Below are 17,500 nucleotides of genomic sequence, written 5' to 3'. Positions count from 1 at the left end.
TGGATGTATAATCGTCGACCGCTGCATCGATTTCCTTGATGCTTATGGTTTGTTAGCTTCTATTTCTGCCTTAATTACAAATCATTGTTATCGTACCCTTTACTGAAATAAATTGTTGTTGTACCCCCACGGAAGATGGAATTCAGAAATTGCTGTGTACGCAAACTATAGGTCAATTGGATAAAGGCAAGGGGACCTCTAAACGGAATCAGGGTTAAGTGGGCAAACCACGGAAATGTGTAAAAATTACCTTCTTAAAAAAGAAAATAACTTAACATCACAGAACAATGTTTGCAATCAAAATTTGTGCGACCTTTTTCCAATGGAAGCGTCTGTATACGGATTAAATGAATTTCACCAATGCTTGTTTTTGTCCTTTAATTTCCCGGGCCCCGCCATCTTGATAATAGGGAGCTTACGAAACGACGACGCCGACGGCAACGACGACGCTACAAAACAATAGGTTTAGTGAGCAAAAACAATGGCTCTGCACGCTCTGCACGTGCGTTTTACATTTTGGTACATTTCTTTGCCGTCATCTCCTGAATGACGACGTGAAATGACCAAATTCAAGGTTCTGTGGAGGACTTTAGCACATGACGATGAATTTTCAGTTCTCTCTCTACGCTTCCAACCCACTCATACCAGTTTAATTCCTCAACAGTTACTACACATTTTTAACGCGAAACGACATGAAATAGTTTCGTAGTGATATGAACGCGAACTCGTATTTTTCAATGAAGTCCTCGAAGCCGTCGTCGTCCTCGTTTCGTAAGCTCCCTAATTGTGACGCGTCGCGGTTGCTCTGTTGTTTCAAAACAAAAGCTCTTTGAGTGAAAACAATAAGGGGAACCGTAACACGTCACAATTATTGAAGATGGCGGCGCTCGGGAAATTTGAAGGTGGAAATAAGTGATTCTAAAGTTCTTTTTTTTATTATTCGATACAAACACTTTTTGGAGGAAGTTGTCGAGCAAATTTGATAGCAAACATTACTTTGTTCGGGTTTAAATTATTCATTAGTCGGAGTGGAGGTTTCCTATAAAGTTCAAGAGTCAAACGTATGGTGCACGGGGTAGTTGGGGGGGGGGGGGGGGAGGGGGAAAAATGGGATCGCTGTACGGAAGAAAATGAAGGGTTCTTTTAGAGGTAGCGATCACCAACAAGCTCCACCCAGATATGTCGTAATGTCCGGAAATTAGATCCCGGTACATGTTGGTGGACGATGATTGCTCTCTGGGCCAACCCAACCAGCTCCTCAAAGAGTAAATACTGTTCCATACAATGAGCTTTGAATTTCAGGGAAAGATGCCCAGGATCTCCATCAAACTGGGACTCATCAGTTTTTGAACAAAGACCTGATGTACAAGTTGGAATTGAGTGAGTGTGCTGCTTTAGAGCGGAATGTTTGGTTTTTGTAGAAAGTAAAAAAGGAACAGATGTTCATTTATAGGCCCCTTCACACTGGAGTAAAATGGTGTTTTGTACTTTTGAGATTCTCGTTTTAAAAGAGACCCTGTAGGCATGAAGTTGGAGTGGTTTGTGCGACGTGGACTTTGTCCCAACCCCAGGGTCGTTGATGGGCAAACCTCAAGCTTCAGCCATGCTTATTGCTAAATGTGGCTAGCTTTGCGTGATATCTCAAGAGGCTTATGGTGTATGATTCCGCGTAATGGTAAAACGGCCATAAGTCAAAGGGATTAGTTTTGCCGAGGGCTGTCCATGCAGATACAGAAGCAGGTGCAGATGGCATTTTCGGTACAGACGAAGCTCAGTCACTTTAATATTTGTTTGTTACAGACCCATATGCTCCACTTGATGCTGAAAGGAACTCTCCCCAGGAAGTGTCTGCTGTGATGGCAGATGTGTTGCACAGCCAACGCATCATGAAGCCTCCGCTGTTTGAGCCATTTTTGCCATTTATGAATGGAGTTCTTAACAGTACCCTTCGTAAGTCTTTCGCATGTTTAAAGTCCTTAACAATTCATGACTTCGTCTGCCAACAGAAACGCAGTATTCAAGTCAGGGTGGGGAGTCAGGGTGGTTTAATGGTCATCAACCGTGCCTCCCACCTCTGTGACCCGGGTTCAACTCTGGCCTCGGGTCGTATGTGGGCCGAGTTTCAGTCGATCTCAATCTGACTCCGAGAGTTTTCCTCCGGGTACTCCGCTTTTCCTCCCTCCTCAAAATCGACTCCCGGCCTATTCCATCAGGCTGTGGTGCTGTGCTCCGAGGTCATACATGGGTCGTGTTCAGGGGCCGAGCCCGTAGCCGGCAGCACAGCTCCTTCGGTCCGACCTCGTTGAGCTGCGCCCTTAGTAATTCAGTCTCCGACTGCGAGAAAGGGCGATTAGCAGATCAGATATTGTTATTATTATTATTATTATTATTATTAGCAGATCAGATATTATTATCTATAGCTACCGCTATAAATCCCGATTTTTTTCATTTTTTTCAAATATTATCTCAATTAGTATTTTTGTTGACATAATCGTCATTGTTTGAGCCCGCGAGCGCAATGCATGCTGGTTAGCCTAAAGAGACGATAATGACCACCTTTCTTGTAACAATTGGGTGTGGTTAAAATAAAAGTCAGTATTTGTGTCCTTAACTGCCTGAAGCACTGATTCGTATCAGACTAAACGACCATTCATAAGTCAGAACTGATGAGATTTTAAAATAGCTGGCCTACGGCTTACCGTTGGGAATACCCACACAGATTTAGCTGCAGGGCTTGGACTAGGGCCGATTTTAGGTGTTCCGATTGCTACACTTAGCCGGATCGTAGACGTGACACGGTAAAGTTGTTCATTCAGTCGTTCCTTCATTCGTTCCTTCATTCATCTCCCTCAGCTTGGACGCTGACCATGGGAAACGCTTGCGAGAAAGTAACACTTGGCACGACTTTGCGTCTGATCGATTGAGAATGTGGCAAGTCACTAATCAGGCAATCGCCAAGTCTTGACCGAAGCCATAATTCGGTGTCCCTCTTTGTACTTTTTCACTTCAAGATTTTTGTTCTTAATCGGCAGAGAATCAAAGCAGCAGTCAGGAGAAAATAGCTCAACTGCAACACATACAGTTTCTAATTGAACAGCAACCACCTCACAGACGACAATTGATTATTAAACTTACAGGACATCTCATCAGGTAACTAACATTGAGTCATCGCAGATAGATAAGTAGTCCACTAGATCTTCACTAAGAGGTAACGGGTTGTTTAAAGTATAATAATTGGATAAACTGTGTTTCAACTCTCTACAGTGTCTCCCAAAGACTTGATACACCACTGAGGAACTTGGGTCTTGCTAACGATGAAAACCAGGTGGGTTTTCCCAAATGGAAGATTGTGTTTGGGGAAGGATTGTCTAATAGAAGGATGTTAAATATTTCAGCATTGTTGTCGTCATTATCATCACTATTATTATTATTATTATTATTATTATTATTATTATTATTATTATTATTATCGGTCTTAATATATTAAGTAGTTGAGTACAAGTGCTCCGCTTATTGGAAAGACAGTGGATTTATTGAAATCAAGGGACACAATTCAAATTTGGTTTTTGATGAAAAGGGAAAACCAGGGAACACGGAGAACAACCTCTCAGGGTGGAGTAGAGAATCAACAAATTCCACTAAGGAAGAGGCAATGTGGCCCAGTGGTTGGGGCGCTTGCGTTGAGATCCGAAGATCCCGGGTTCAAGACCCGCTCTGACCACTTATTGAATTTTGATTCTGGTAGACCCTGATTCAACTTCTCTTCTTCACATGTAAATAGCCAACTGCTTTGCCTTTGGTCAGTTGGGATTCTTAAAAGTTGTTGGTCTTTTCTGCTGTTTCATTGATTTCGTTTCATTTACCCTGAAAAGCCCCTAAGGGGCCGGTGGTCAAGTATGTATTTATGTATGTGACATACGACGCCGAATCCGGGAATCATAGGTGAAAGGCGAGTGGGCAATCACTGCTATGGCAACCCTGCTTCTCATCGTAATCGTCTTCGTCATCGATGACGATGTAATCCCATAATTCCAAGGTATTACGCAAGCCCTCCAATCTCTAATCTCTGGTTGAGATTGTTTTCACAGATAGTGTCGTTACCTTGAATCTTTTGCTTCTTTTAACAGCCCCATGCCTTAGAACTCTCCATGTTGCTCATGTATCTAAATAGGTATCACGAGTGGCTTTTCAGGGTGAGTTGCGATCGATTTACAAGGTAACGTTGAACCTTAATTAAGCTTTTATAAAAAAAAAAGAGGCGAAATTGGCTGAGACAGAGGACATTTTTCATTAATTTTGGTAATTGATCCTGATGTAAATGTTTTTAGTGAGGTTGCTTTCACTGCTTTGGCGTTGTTGTACAAAAATAGAATTTCATTCACCTGATTCGAGCGTTTTACAGTTCATGGACGCTAACTGTACACTGAAATGGCTTCCTATGAAATTGCTTAACAGCGTGCGTTTTTGACCTTCTTAATGAACAAGTAATCGCGTGTTTCTAAGAACTAATAGCACTTGTGTTTTCAGAAGTTGCAAAAATTGTCCGAGTCGCCAATTTCTGCAACTTCAGAAACTACAAGTGATATTACAGTGTAATCCTTAATTTCACTCGGCCCCATGCGACAGCCTATACAAAGACCAACGCAAACGTCTTTTAATCAACTCTTTCGCCTCTAAGGGGTCTCCACTGACGAGTGAAATCGTCTGACGTTAGATAGAGTAAAATTCAAAAGTGGCATTATCAGGAGGAAAACAGGTTGTCGGACATGATAGTTTTGCAATGGATGATGGACTTAAAATAGTCATTAGCGTGACAAAGTATTAAAGCCTATTGGCATACTTTTGTTTCGGACATGATGGATATACCATACCATCGATGATGCACTTCATGCTGCATGGAGGGAGTTTCTCCAATCCGTAAAAAAAAATCAAAATTATCAGGTTTCTTTTGTGCTTGTTGGCGTGACAGAAGTGATATATTCATGGACCTTCACCTTGAATTGAGTCTCAAAATTCCTGGCCACGCCCACATTGCTCACTAAAAGTGTTTGTGCTTTCCTTATCTTGCTTTAGAGCTACAAGGTACCACTGGGTTGGCCGAAATCCATTGATGATTTAGGGTTTCCTTCGGCAAGTATGGTTGATAATGTCAGTCATGCAGTGGAGGCAGTGCAGGAAGCAATGGATACCAGCGACAACAGTGGAAGTAAGTAGACGTGTTGTGCATAAGGTAAGTTATATCAGAAGTCCTTCGCTAAGAGGGTACGTTTTCACAACTGGGTTAATATGCCAACACATGAGAAAAGCCCCGTCCACACGATCAAATTTAATGTGAGAATTTTATGCGGCAAATACATTTGATCGTGTAGATAGCACGACAAATGATTGTTAACAATTCACAGTGAAGTGGTTCAGCAATGCATTTGGACAGCAGAGATAAAGCAGAAATAAGGCGAGGTTGCCTTGTCGTTCTCCAGTGTCGCTCACTACTGAAGAGGCAGGAATTTGCCACATTTTATGTGACGAGTGGTCTAGACGAGCAATTTTCCGTATTTAAACACACATTTTTCACATTAAAATTGGCCAAATGTCCTCGTCTACACCAGCAAATCAAACCTTTCACATTAATATTGCTCGTGTCGGCGGGACATAAAGGACGAATGGAGAGGTTAGTTTTTTTTGAAGAAAATGCGTTGCTGCGTCCGTGGGGAATGAAACACGAAAATATGGTTTCGTATGGGTAATCAAATGGTGACAGGAAAAAGGCTCGGGAAATTATTTGATTTTGGACAAAATGCAATTGAAATTATTCCCTAATTTCACGAGTATAGCATTTGATTAGCTTTTAATATAATGGGTGACAAATTACTCTTTAAAATCTTCAAACCTGGACGCCATTTTAGCACTGTTGGAAAAGCTGTCATGGCAACATTGTAATTTATAAATTAACAATTAAATTTCGCGCCAAAATTATATAAGGAGTAATGTGTCACCCATGTTATCATTCGAGTGACGTAGACAGTGCAATTTTTGGGATCATATTTCGTGCGATATAAACATAGGCGGATATGTTAATCCAACAAGTTTGCCGACGACGGCAAACAGCATCAAGTCTAATGTTTTGTGACGCCGGAAGCCCCTACTTGTGTCTGTGGATATCATACACTTAATGTCTGGTCCCGAAGGCAACAGTTGGTTTTGTTTTCCCGAGAGTCCTACATTAAGAGCTTGTTGTATGTTTAGACTTTCCCTTCAACAATAGCCCTTATTCACGATAGCCGCCATGTTGGTTTTCAAATTGTCATGCAAATTAGCCATGTGTTATGCTGGGGGGCAAACATTGGAATAAAGGCAAATTGCGGAAAATCGGCTCGCCGAAATATTGAATTTACATTGCTAAAAGTACAGTTTAAAATTTAGAGTTAAGTACCTATTATAATAATTTTATATCTTTTGATTGCCTCCGACATTTTGACTTTCTACTTCGTTATCTGCTCATTTTGACTAAAAAATCACCGAAGTAACTTGTGTAATCATTCTATTTTACTACTTAGGTGATAAACATACAAGGAACGTGAAACAAATCATCTGTGTGGCTATGATGTTCGTTACAATCTCTTGAACTTGTGTTGTTTGTCCCCTCAGAAGTGTGTAGCTAATTTGCATGATAAAGGCAAATCCAACATGGCAGCTATCGTGAATAAGGTCTATTGCAGCAAAACATCCGGCACGGGCAACAACTGCGGAATTTTATTCCGGTCGGGATACATTTGAATTTGATCATGGGTGCGTGGCCAAAAATCAACCAATCACAGTGTTCGTTTTGTTGAGTGAAAGTCTAAGTGTATAACGATTAGGTTTTAGGCGACACCTCAAGTGTGCAGAAATATTCGCGTGTGATAGGATGGATTTGGTACATTCACCCATGCACAGCATCAGGGACTGTATTTCGCTCCACCTCCCACAAAATAAAAGTTTAAAAAATTGATGGCAAGGTTGCTAATTGAACCCACGACCTTCCCCTCTTGGTTAATGGCCCTCTTGTGATATCTAATTCTTCGTGTTTTTTTTTTTCTTCCTTTCTTTCTTTCTTTTTTTCCCTTTTACATGTCCCACTTCACCAGCAACAGAAGCTTCCCCCAGTAAATGTACGAGTTTCTCCGGTATGCAGTCTGTGGATTCACACGAAGGAAAAGCGTTGAATATTTGGAATACCACGTCATTCCAGGGCATCGTACAACAATTCACAAAGGTCACAAAAGCTTCTCAAGGTTGGCTGCTTCTTTCTAGAAGCAGAACGTTTGTTTTATGCTTATTCTTATTCAGTTTATCTGCATTACTTCAAGCAATATGTCACTTCATGTACACCTCCTTCGCGACTTCGTGTCGGGGTTATCCCAATGCAGGCAACTGACTTTATCTTTTTCATTCAACACCTCGTTGTCAGGTGTCATCATCATCAACAACAACAAGATCCTGAAGCAGAACTTTTCTTCATTACCATTCCTTGAGCTCATATTTCTCTATTTCAACCGCTGCCGCCACCACATCGAATATCATCGTTATAGTCATCATAACTATCATGATCTTAATTATGGTCATCAGTATCATATTCACAGTTGCAATAGACCCTTTGGATGAGTGTGTCACGTGACCTTGTTTATCATAAAAAATGGATGGTCGTCGTACAAACTAGATGGCAGGAATGGAAAGAGCGTGATGAAATTACTAAGAGTTTCAATTTTGAGACCACTGACATATATGTGAGAGATTTTACAAAGATTTTAATGGTTAAGAACATATTACTGTTATTTATATGGAAAACAGCTGCTGGGTGGCAAGCTTTACATTAAAAGGAGGCAGTGTGGCCCAGTGGTAAGGGCGCTTGCCTTGAGATCCGGAGATCCCGGGTTCAAGACCCGCTCTGACCACTCGCTGAATTTGTTCCTGGTAGTCCCTGGTGCAACTTCCCAGCTGCACTTGTAAATAGCCAACTGGTTTGCATCCGGCCAGTTGGGATTCTTAACAGTTGTTGTTGAGTTCTGTTGTTTTGTTGATTGTTTCATTGGCCCTGAAAAGCCCCTATGGGGAGCGGTCAATTAAGTATGTAATGTAATGTAAAATCACTATTTAGTCTCTCACATAAACGTCAGTGGCCTCAAAATGGACATTCTTACAAATTTCATTACGCTCTTTCTATTTCTGGTGTCTACTTTGTACCACGACCATTTTTTATGATTGACAAGGTCACGTGACACGGTCATGCAAAGGGCTATCAGTATCATTGTTTTAAAATATCGTCGTCGTCAAAATCATCGTGATCGTTGTGGTAGTCGTTATCGTGATGATGTTGATGACGATGATGAGGATGACGATGATCGTTGTGGTGGTGCTCTCTTCTTTTTTGCTGGTGCTCGTTTCCATTTCTTGCATTCCCTCTGCTATGCTCCTTTTTGTTTTCATATGGCTACTGATAATAATAATAATAATAATAATAATAATAATAATAATAATAATAATAATAATAATAATAATAGTAATAATAATGAGTTTATTTGTATAGTGTTATGACACTAACTGCTCATAACGCTTTACAAATCATTGTACAAAAATCTATGTGCAGTTTATAGTACAAAATCTATTTACAGAAATCTGTTTACAATGAATACTCTAGAAATAACTAATTACATATCATTAACAAATTAAAAATTCTCACATTACAGGTAAAATAATGTAAAGCAATTTTTAAAGGTACACGTTCTGAAAGAGATGGGTTTTTGACGCTTAAAGGTGTTGATGTCGGCAGTTCATTCCATAGCAAAGTCATCGACCGTTACTACCTTCTACCTTCTTTACCCGTTTACCCTTTAGCTCAGTCGGTAGAGCAGCAGTGATCTAACCCGATGGTCATGGGTTCATTTTTTACCCTAGTCCGAGTTTTTCTCTACCCTTGTGTGGGCCCATTCCATTAGTAGGGCTAACGCTCACATGGTTCATATGGGGTAGAAACCTAGCACTTCACATTACACTCTAATCAGTTAAGTCTGTTCAAATATAAGTGCTACACGGCCAACGTTTGCAAAAACGTAATCCTTCCTTGTACTTGTACATGTTCATTGCCGTGAGTTTAACCTCTTCAGTTCCCACGGCCTGCTCCCGTCTGACCTTGTAGCTCAGTCGGTAGAGCAGCGGTGATCTAACCCGAAGTTCGTGGGTTCAGTTTCCACCCTGGTCAGACTTTTTCTCTGTCCTTGTGTGGGCACATTTTCATTAGTAGGGCTAACGATCACATGGCTCATATGGGGTAGAAACCTAGCACTTCACATGACACTCTAATCAGTTAAGTCTGTTTCGTCTCCATCCCCTACTTTACTGTCGTGGTATATCCGTATCCTTCCTTTTCTCGGTGTCCTTTTCTAACGTATATTTCAAACACATACTACTTAAGTCAGCAGTAGTGACTGTTTCTGTGGTTTTGTGTTACAGGTGTTGCAATAAACCTTCTTAAGGCTTGTAGAGGAAATCTTGAGATGGCAATCAATTTACACTTCAACAAAGAAGAGATCATGCCGGAATTAGCTAAAGCGGTCGATGACTTTGCCATGGAAACAAACTCAGAAGACCCATCGTCGCCTGGAACCTCGGACGAGTCGAAGGCTGTCAATGAAAGCGAAGGAATAAACCAGAGTATTTTAAGTCTGTTATTGAAGCTTAAATCCTCCATGACAAGTTCATGTACTTCATCACCCGAGAGGTTGGTAGCATTTGTTTCGTAAATATTTTGTTGTTCTGAATGGCAATTACACTCATAGGTTTTATTCAAACGTCCTTCTTGGCAATTTGGTTTCCACAAAAGAATAAAATAAAGCCTAAGGATTCTGTAGTCGTCGTTGACAATGTTATCTCATTGATTTAATACGTGAATGGAAACTCGTTTTCAAAAGAAGGATTCTTAGCTGGAAACGAGACTCAAAGCATATTGGAAAAGAACAATTGCTCTCGCTCCATCATGAAAAAATCGAAACCGGCTGACTAGAAAAGGACTATTTTCTGAAGCATTGAGCTGGCGATGTCCAACCCTAATAACTTGTACATAATCGTTGACTGTAATTTACAGCGTTTCTGAGGTTACAGCTAATTTCAGCTGTAACCTCAGAAACGCTCTTCACGGTTGAACTGGATCTTTATTCTGTCACTTTCCTAATCTAGTTTAATGGATTTTTTTACAACGGGCGCCGGTTGTCCCAAATGGATGTGAATATTAAATCGAGTCGAGTATGAAGAAGTCATCATTTAATAGAAAATCTCTTCATTAAATCTTGTAATTGTCAGAAAATTACACGTTGCCTTAAAGCTGCCTGAATTAGTGCAAACGTTTTGGAAAGGGCTATCAATGTGGCACAGAGAATGCTGATAATCGTAATATCATTGCTCGGTAATTTGCTCATTTCTTATTCAACCACAGGAGTAACGTATGCGGTGATGGATCCCAGTACTTATCAGACCTGTTACAAGTGATCCGTGATTCCAGTTGTAAAAATGCTAATGCACTACGCAACTTCCAATCAGAGGCTGCCCAGACTAGTTCCAGTCCTTCTTCTCCCGAAGGGGACAGCGATGATTTGGTAGGAAAGGCATTCAGGTTTGTGTAGTTGGGTTTGTCGCCTCTTCCGCTCGATTACCTCTATTTGTAAAAAGCCGTTCCACGAATACAGTGAAGTTGTACTGTTCTAGTAATAATATTACAGCATTGGAGTTCTAGGCCCCTGGTTATGGGATCCAGTAGTTTAAAAGCCTAGGAGAGACTAATGAACTGGCACTCGAAATGTTTACTTCCGGTTTCCATTCCTTGGCTTAATGATAATGTCGCATGTAAGTTTTTCAACGACGACAAGACTTGAGCACCTTAAGATATATTTTCAATTTTCTCTCAAGAACGGCCACGTTGTTCATGTGTGTTCACGATTTGCACCCCAAACAACTTGAACCAATTAATAATCGCGAAACGATTACAGTTAGTTGTTACACGAAATTAGATCTTCAAACCAAGGTTATATAAGGGAATCTTTTTGGACGTCATTGTTTACTTTCGGAGGGCATCAAGCTATTTACAAATTGACTTCAAAAGGTATAAGAACTTGTTTAACTTAGTTAAATCTTCCATTTTAAATATAGCCTTTTAACTTTGATAACGAGCCAGTTATTAGCCATCAAAAACTGATAAATTCTTGGGTGGCAAAAGCGATAACCATCCTATACTGACATTCTTTTAAAATCTCGAGTTTTCAAAGAATCATCGCTCAGAGATTATCTGGTGTATTGCGTCCAAATTTCAGAGAAAGCTTATTACGCAACACACTTTCAATATCCAGCACTTTTTTCTCGACCGACTGATTAGACCACGAAAGCTCTATGCTGATGAGGCAAAAGATGTAAACAAAGATTCCCGTATAGCTGTTGCCTTCGTCGTCGTACTTACATTTTTAACCCCTCTGGGCGCGCCCCCCCCCCCCCCCCCCCCACCCAGTAACTCCATACGAACTGAACAGACGAGCCAAGTCCAATATGTAAAGCACATCGAACAAAGGTGCTACACAGTTTTGCAAAATGACAGAGTGCACTTGACTTATTGAAGTCGTCTTAAGGCCAATATTCTTACTTCATTCGTGAGCCTTATGACACGGAGACAGGAGGCCATCTGGAGCGTGCAACTTCCATACAGCGTCTGTGAAACGGCGTTTTCACAAGTAGGTTTATTTTTAGACTAGCCCTTCCCGCGAATTAGGTCAAAAAACAAAGGCAGTTCCAGTTCGGTGACCCTATGACGTCAGCTTAATTTCTTGTAATTGGTCATCGGGCTCCTGTGGGAGTCTCATTAGCGGGAAATTCAATCTAAAAATAACCTTACTTGTGAAAACGCCGTTGCACGAAAATAGGTAAGTTGCACGCTCCGGGTGATGGGCTCCTGACGGAGATAAAAATTGTTCTCTCACTCCCTCGCTTTTTTTTTCTTCGGGAATGGAGAACATTTGAACTTGTCTTTGTTCTTCAGGCGAAAGCTTGCCAGGGAGCGTCAACAAAAGCTTTTGGCTGAGTTTGCATCCAAGCAGAAAAGTTTTATGGAGAAAACAATGAATAAAGAACCAGGTACTGCTTCCTTTTCGTGACTTAACTTCTCCACTTGTCCATCCCAAGTTTGAATGTGTTTTGAGGATGACATTGTTTAGCAACTTGCATGAGAATCTTGCGCTTTGTTCCAAGTCAGTCAAAGGTCAAGTCTGAAGCGATTTTTGACTTGCTCGCGCACGCAAATTTTCGTGCTTAACACCCGCTGGATGTATTTGCTTTGGGCAATGATCGGCTCATTTCGTTGTTGTTGTCTCTTGTAATTGGCCAAATCAATTGTTTTATTTTTCACTCAACCGCTTTGAACTAGAGAAAAAAAGCAGAATGGTGTTCCTTATGTGCTTGTTTTCACTAGCAACGCAAGCAAAATCACAAGAAACAAACGCAAGTTTTATGAGCGTCTTGATAAAACAAAAGACACTAAGACAGGGTTTTCGTTTGAGGCCGGAGGTGGGACGTTTCATCCGGTCGCTTCCCATTCCATGTCCTTTGCCAATATTTGGGGGGTTGCTTTATTATAATTCTTTTTTTTTTTTTTTTTACTTTTAATAAAGGGAATTTGAGTGAACTCCAGCCTTGCCTGGGAAAATGATTCTTGGGTTCCAGAAACACTGGAAACAGCGTTTCTGAGTGTTCTATTTTGAAAATTTCCAGGGGGGGGGGGGGGAGGGGGGGGCATGCCCCCAGACCCGATGGTAGAAATAAGCCTTAACTGAAAGATCTTTTGCAGATTCTCTTCTCCCGATGGATGAAGACATACATCCTGTGGGTGGTACCAGCGGTGAATCAAGTGAACATGCGTTTGATTGCGTTATTTGTGGCCAAACGTCCTCCTCCACTGAGAAAAGACCAGTAGGTCTGGTGGCACTGTTACAGCCAAGTACAGGTTTGCAAAGAGCCCTAGTCGCGTAACCAGGTGGTACCTGTGACTTGGAGCCATCAACAAGCCATTACCCCTACTTTCTGTGGTTCTTTTTCTTCGGCCTCGTTATTTTAAGATTGTCATTTCCGCGTTAATTCAGAAGTTAATTCGTGAACCTGAGATGTAATCAGAGACAGTGCACATTGATCGCTAAGTTGACCGTGTTTGGCCGAAGAAACCGTTTTAACAATAAATGTTCCGAAAAACTTACAACGCGAAAGAGAACTGTTTGAACTGTAAGTTTTAACCGACGCTACTGAAAATAACTACCTGAAAACTAGTGCGAAAAGATAAAAAACTGACGCGATGGCAAATCGATAAAAAACACAAAATAACATACGTTTTGCTCTTTGTCAATAGTTCTCGGCCACAGGGCACTGTATGTAAGACACAGTCATCTTCTCCTTCGTCGTGAAGAAGAAGAGGCTCGCGTTATCACCTGTGGAACGACTTTCTTAAACAGATTTGAAGCTCTGAAGAGCCGCTTTGGCTTGGTAAGTTTCCATTTCTCGTATAGAGGTTTTGCACGGCAGCCATGTTGCATGGCAGGAACAATGAAAATGTTTTGCATTAGAAAGAACATTTGTTCCCATAGGAAAAAGAATCCATTGTTCCTGCCATGCAGCATGGCTGCCGTGCAAAACCTCTATTAGATCACGGAAAGGGCCTTGTCGTGTGAAAGCTTGGTATGGCTCAAACGGTGCGGCATGGCCGAGTAGTTTATGTCGCCTACGGACGTGAGATCTGGAGGATCCTAGGCTCCTTTCGGTCTTCTGCAATTTCCCCCCAAACAGCGCAGACTCACAAAGGGACAGATCCTTAGTAATGTGCATTATATTGACCTTGCAATAAGAACCTGGCTTGAAGTTTGTAAATTTTGATTAGTACCTTAGACAATAATTTCTTGTTAAAAGCTCCGTCCATGGAACTGTTAACTATGGCGGAATTGAAGAAATTTTTAATCGATGTTGACTCCGAGTGTTCCTTTGTGGGTGGCGAACCTACGACCCATTCCGATTACTGGTTCAAATGCTCTACTATTGAGCCATACGAGACTAGTGGGAGCCAAGGCTATTAATAAACTAGGTTCAGATGACCATATTATTGTCTCGGCGTACTGCTGGGCGCTTTCGTTCCCAGATCCCATCGTTTCTCTTAGCCGATGCGGTCGTCGCACGAGAAAACGAAGGGCTCCGGAGACATAAGAAATTCCTTTTTTTTTCCCCATTGGTTAGCTTGCGAACAGTAAAATCGTGAACCGGAAGTAAAAATGGCCGCTGTGGCTGGCGCGAAGCCGGTCGGTAAAATGATCAGTGTCTTTGTTTAAAACTACGATTTTGCGTATTGCTTCTTTTTGTTGGACACGAAGGCGACAGATTCTCTAAGTTGAGGCCACTTAAAGCTTCACATTGGCGACGCCTTTTTTTGTACTATTGACGGCGACGACGATATGACCTCTGGAAGTCCTAAAATCTGGATCTGCAAATAGCCCTTCGTTCTTGTGCGAAGGCCCCGCCGGCCAAGAGAAACGGTGGGGTCTGGGAACGAGTCTAAATTGTCCAAATGGAACTGGTAATCGGAAGGCTGCAAAGGCGTACTCAGATTTCCTATCGGAGTATCTCCGAGTCCACGTCAAAATCGATAAAATATTTTGTTCATTTGACTCACCGAGGTTAAAGTCCCTTTCACTACAATCGCGAATATATCGGCATTGTTGACGATTTTGTACAACTATCGCTTAAATCGACAGATACCCAGTTTGGAAGCGTGTGATGCTGGCACCGAAGGCGGAGTACACGTACAGTCTTGTGGACACCTCCTTCATGTCGACTGTCATCAATCGTACCTTAAATCCCTTCAGGTACAAATGTAATGACGAGTGCTCTTTTACTTTTAACTGTACAAGGAGCAGTTTGCCAGAATTCCGTAATACCTTGAGTATGGAGAAATAATGAAACGACAATCTCTACGTTTTTTCAAACATTATGTATAAAAGCCTCGCTGTTTGTGGATTAGCGAAGTCTTCCTTTCAAATACATCACTTTATTTGGCAAATTTGAAATAAATAAGGTCAATACAACTGTAAATGAATGAATGAATGAATGAATGAATAATTAAATAAATAAATAATGTGTCTCCCACCTCGACTAGTGTTCCCGGTATACTTCGGGTCTGCACGTTTTGTAACTCATTGTGTTTATCTAGTTAATTTTTTTTTGGTTTTAGAGAAAGAAGTTCTTTGGGGACCAGATTTCTTTCGCTTCGTTGCTAGTTATCCCAATACAGACCCCGTATTATGGGAACTATTACCTTTTTGGACTCTGGCAGGGTGGAAAATAATAAGGGAACAGTCTTTCTGATACTCGTGTAGTCTGATGGGCGAACTAAATAAGGCAACACAGGCCGGCCATTCAACAGTTCCAAGCGTAGTGACCGAACCTGTGACTGGCAGTGAGGCTGGACATGACTTACGGAATTACGCTGTTATAATGCAAAATCTGAAAGCGCTTACGACATTGTTTCCTTTCTGAACCCATACAGGAGGAAGATGCCAATCAACTTCACCAAGTGCAGACATTTAACCCGAGAAATGGAGAATTTACATGTCCATTGTGTAGACAACTTGGTAACTGCGTGCTACCGATTATTCCCTCGCATATTATTCCCACTAACACAGCATCCAAGGTGAGAAAAACGCCAGTTTCATGCTTGAAATTTAAGCCTAGCTCCACTTAGAAAAAGAGAAACGCACGCAAATGAGGTATAAGTAAGCGCTGTTGGATTAGAGCGGTTTTCGATTGAGTGTCGAAAGTAATTATCGAATTGCTTTGGTTTATGATTACTTCACTCAGTGATTGGTTCAAAGTTCTCGTGCCATTTTTTCAACCAATCAGAAGTGAAACCAAAGCCAATCGTGGCTCGCGCGTGCACATTTTCCCGCGATTTGTGTCGGCTACGTGTAATTACTTCGAGTTTTGATTGGTTTACTGGATTGTCTCCGTCCTTTTTGATTGGCCGATGATTTTCAGCAGTCGCGACTTGGATTTGCGCCCTTCCCCCCCCCCCCCCCCAACATTTTTCACGTCACGCCTCAAGTCTCATGCTTCCACTACACAACCCTAAAATTACAAGTAGTATTCTTGTAAAATTACAAGTAGTATTCTTGTACACTATTCTTATATAGTATTCTTGTATACTACTTCCCCACCGACGCAGCACCACAGTTTCTTTAGAAACTACCCCTTCATCCTAAAATTACAATCCTTCGAATGCTGACCACAAACACACTTGAAACTTACCGTCTGTTATTGTTTGCAGAATAGAGAAAAGAGTCACACGGATCAGACAAGCGAACTTCACACAGTTTTAAGAAAGTTTAAACTGCACGTACGTGTTTTTAACCAGCGATAACGAGAGGTCTCAACATGAGACGAGAATAACGCTAGTTTCACAAGCGATGCTAGCCTACACAGAGGCAACATGTTCAGACACATTGACTTGTTATCCGTTCGTGTCATTTCGCAACAAAGGCTACTAATTATCAAAACGCTTCTGTGTTGGCCTACGTTGCTTGCGTTTTCGTCGTGAGAGAAAACCATTTATTATATAAACACCAATGAAATACCAAATGAGCTTTCGTGCAAAAACATGATATCTTCACACGTGAAAAGATCACTGTAAAGTCAAGTAACCATATTTAACGTCGATAACTCGTAACAGTAATTCAACTGACAAACCTGACGTCGACGGTGCGCTCATTTTACTCCCCCCTATAGATCAGTGCTCCGTTTTACGGGTATTTAAAGCTACTTAGCTACACGGAAAGGAAAGAAGTCGAAACAAGGCTGCGAGAATCGAACTCCGCCTCGCGAGGCAGTTTGCTCAGCTCTTTCCTCAAGTGTGCGGCGGGCTTTAACGATGAATTCAATAGACCATTTTACAGTTGTGTGCTTAGTTACCTGGCCTTTGAATGAAAGTGAGGCTTGAGTTGACCTTGCTTTGATAGAAACCTCACAGCTTTTCTTATGTAAATTCCTACTTATTAGCATGACAACAACATCATTAACATAAGAAAAGCAGTGAGGTGTCTATCAAAGCAAGGTCAACTCCAGCCTCACTTTCATTCACAAGCCAGGTAGCTAAGCACACAACTGTAAAATGGTCTATTCGCTATTCTTTGATTACACTCGCGTGATAAGACGGTCGTGCTGGTGCCAAAACGATAGAAAAACTTTAGCCCAAGTTTTGCATAATAATAGAGTAAAATTCACAAAAGACTTTCTAGCAATTGTTCTTTCCAGCAACATGGCCGCAGGTGAAATTAAATATACCGGAGAAGTGGTGCGATTAGCGAATTGAACTAAACACCGAGTGTTTTTGTCCTCTATCGTTACAGACCATCACCAAGCTAACGGCCAGTGCTTGGAACTTTACTGTGCTGGGAGCAGCCGT

At 41.4% G+C, this 17,500-nt stretch overlaps 1 protein-coding gene across 4 annotated transcripts in view; it reads left to right on the top strand.

The window, feature by feature from the left end:
- Window positions 1-17,500, top strand: part of LOC138046687 (E3 ubiquitin-protein ligase ubr3-like) — a 59,301-nt gene that overhangs the window by 27,899 nt on the left and 13,902 nt on the right. For all 4 annotated transcript variants that reach the window (XM_068893295.1, XM_068893282.1, XM_068893301.1 and 1 more), the window contains 17 exons: window positions 1-47; window positions 1,303-1,380; window positions 1,801-1,950; window positions 3,033-3,150; window positions 3,265-3,325; window positions 4,128-4,193; window positions 5,074-5,206; window positions 7,125-7,271; window positions 9,487-9,754; window positions 10,466-10,642; window positions 12,053-12,147; window positions 12,857-13,012; window positions 13,409-13,542; window positions 14,799-14,909; window positions 15,590-15,733; window positions 16,367-16,435; window positions 17,445-17,500. The exon at window positions 1-47 is cut by the window's left edge and continues 38 nt beyond it; the exon at window positions 17,445-17,500 is cut by the window's right edge and continues 93 nt beyond it. In XM_068893295.1, the coding sequence (XP_068749396.1) occupies window positions 1-47; window positions 1,303-1,380; window positions 1,801-1,950; window positions 3,033-3,150; window positions 3,265-3,325; window positions 4,128-4,193; window positions 5,074-5,206; window positions 7,125-7,271; window positions 9,487-9,754; window positions 10,466-10,642; window positions 12,053-12,147; window positions 12,857-13,012; window positions 13,409-13,542; window positions 14,799-14,909; window positions 15,590-15,733; window positions 16,367-16,435; window positions 17,445-17,500 (2,010 nt within the window). The remainder of the gene's footprint in view (window positions 48-1,302; window positions 1,381-1,800; window positions 1,951-3,032; window positions 3,151-3,264; window positions 3,326-4,127; window positions 4,194-5,073; window positions 5,207-7,124; window positions 7,272-9,486; window positions 9,755-10,465; window positions 10,643-12,052; window positions 12,148-12,856; window positions 13,013-13,408; window positions 13,543-14,798; window positions 14,910-15,589; window positions 15,734-16,366; window positions 16,436-17,444) is intronic.

The sequence above is a fragment of the Montipora capricornis genome, chromosome 1, assembly GCF_036669925.1.
Source record: "Montipora capricornis isolate CH-2021 chromosome 1, ASM3666992v2, whole genome shotgun sequence".
NCBI lineage: Eukaryota > Metazoa > Cnidaria > Anthozoa > Scleractinia > Acroporidae > Montipora > Montipora capricornis.
This window is presented reverse-complemented; position numbering and strand designations above follow the sequence as displayed.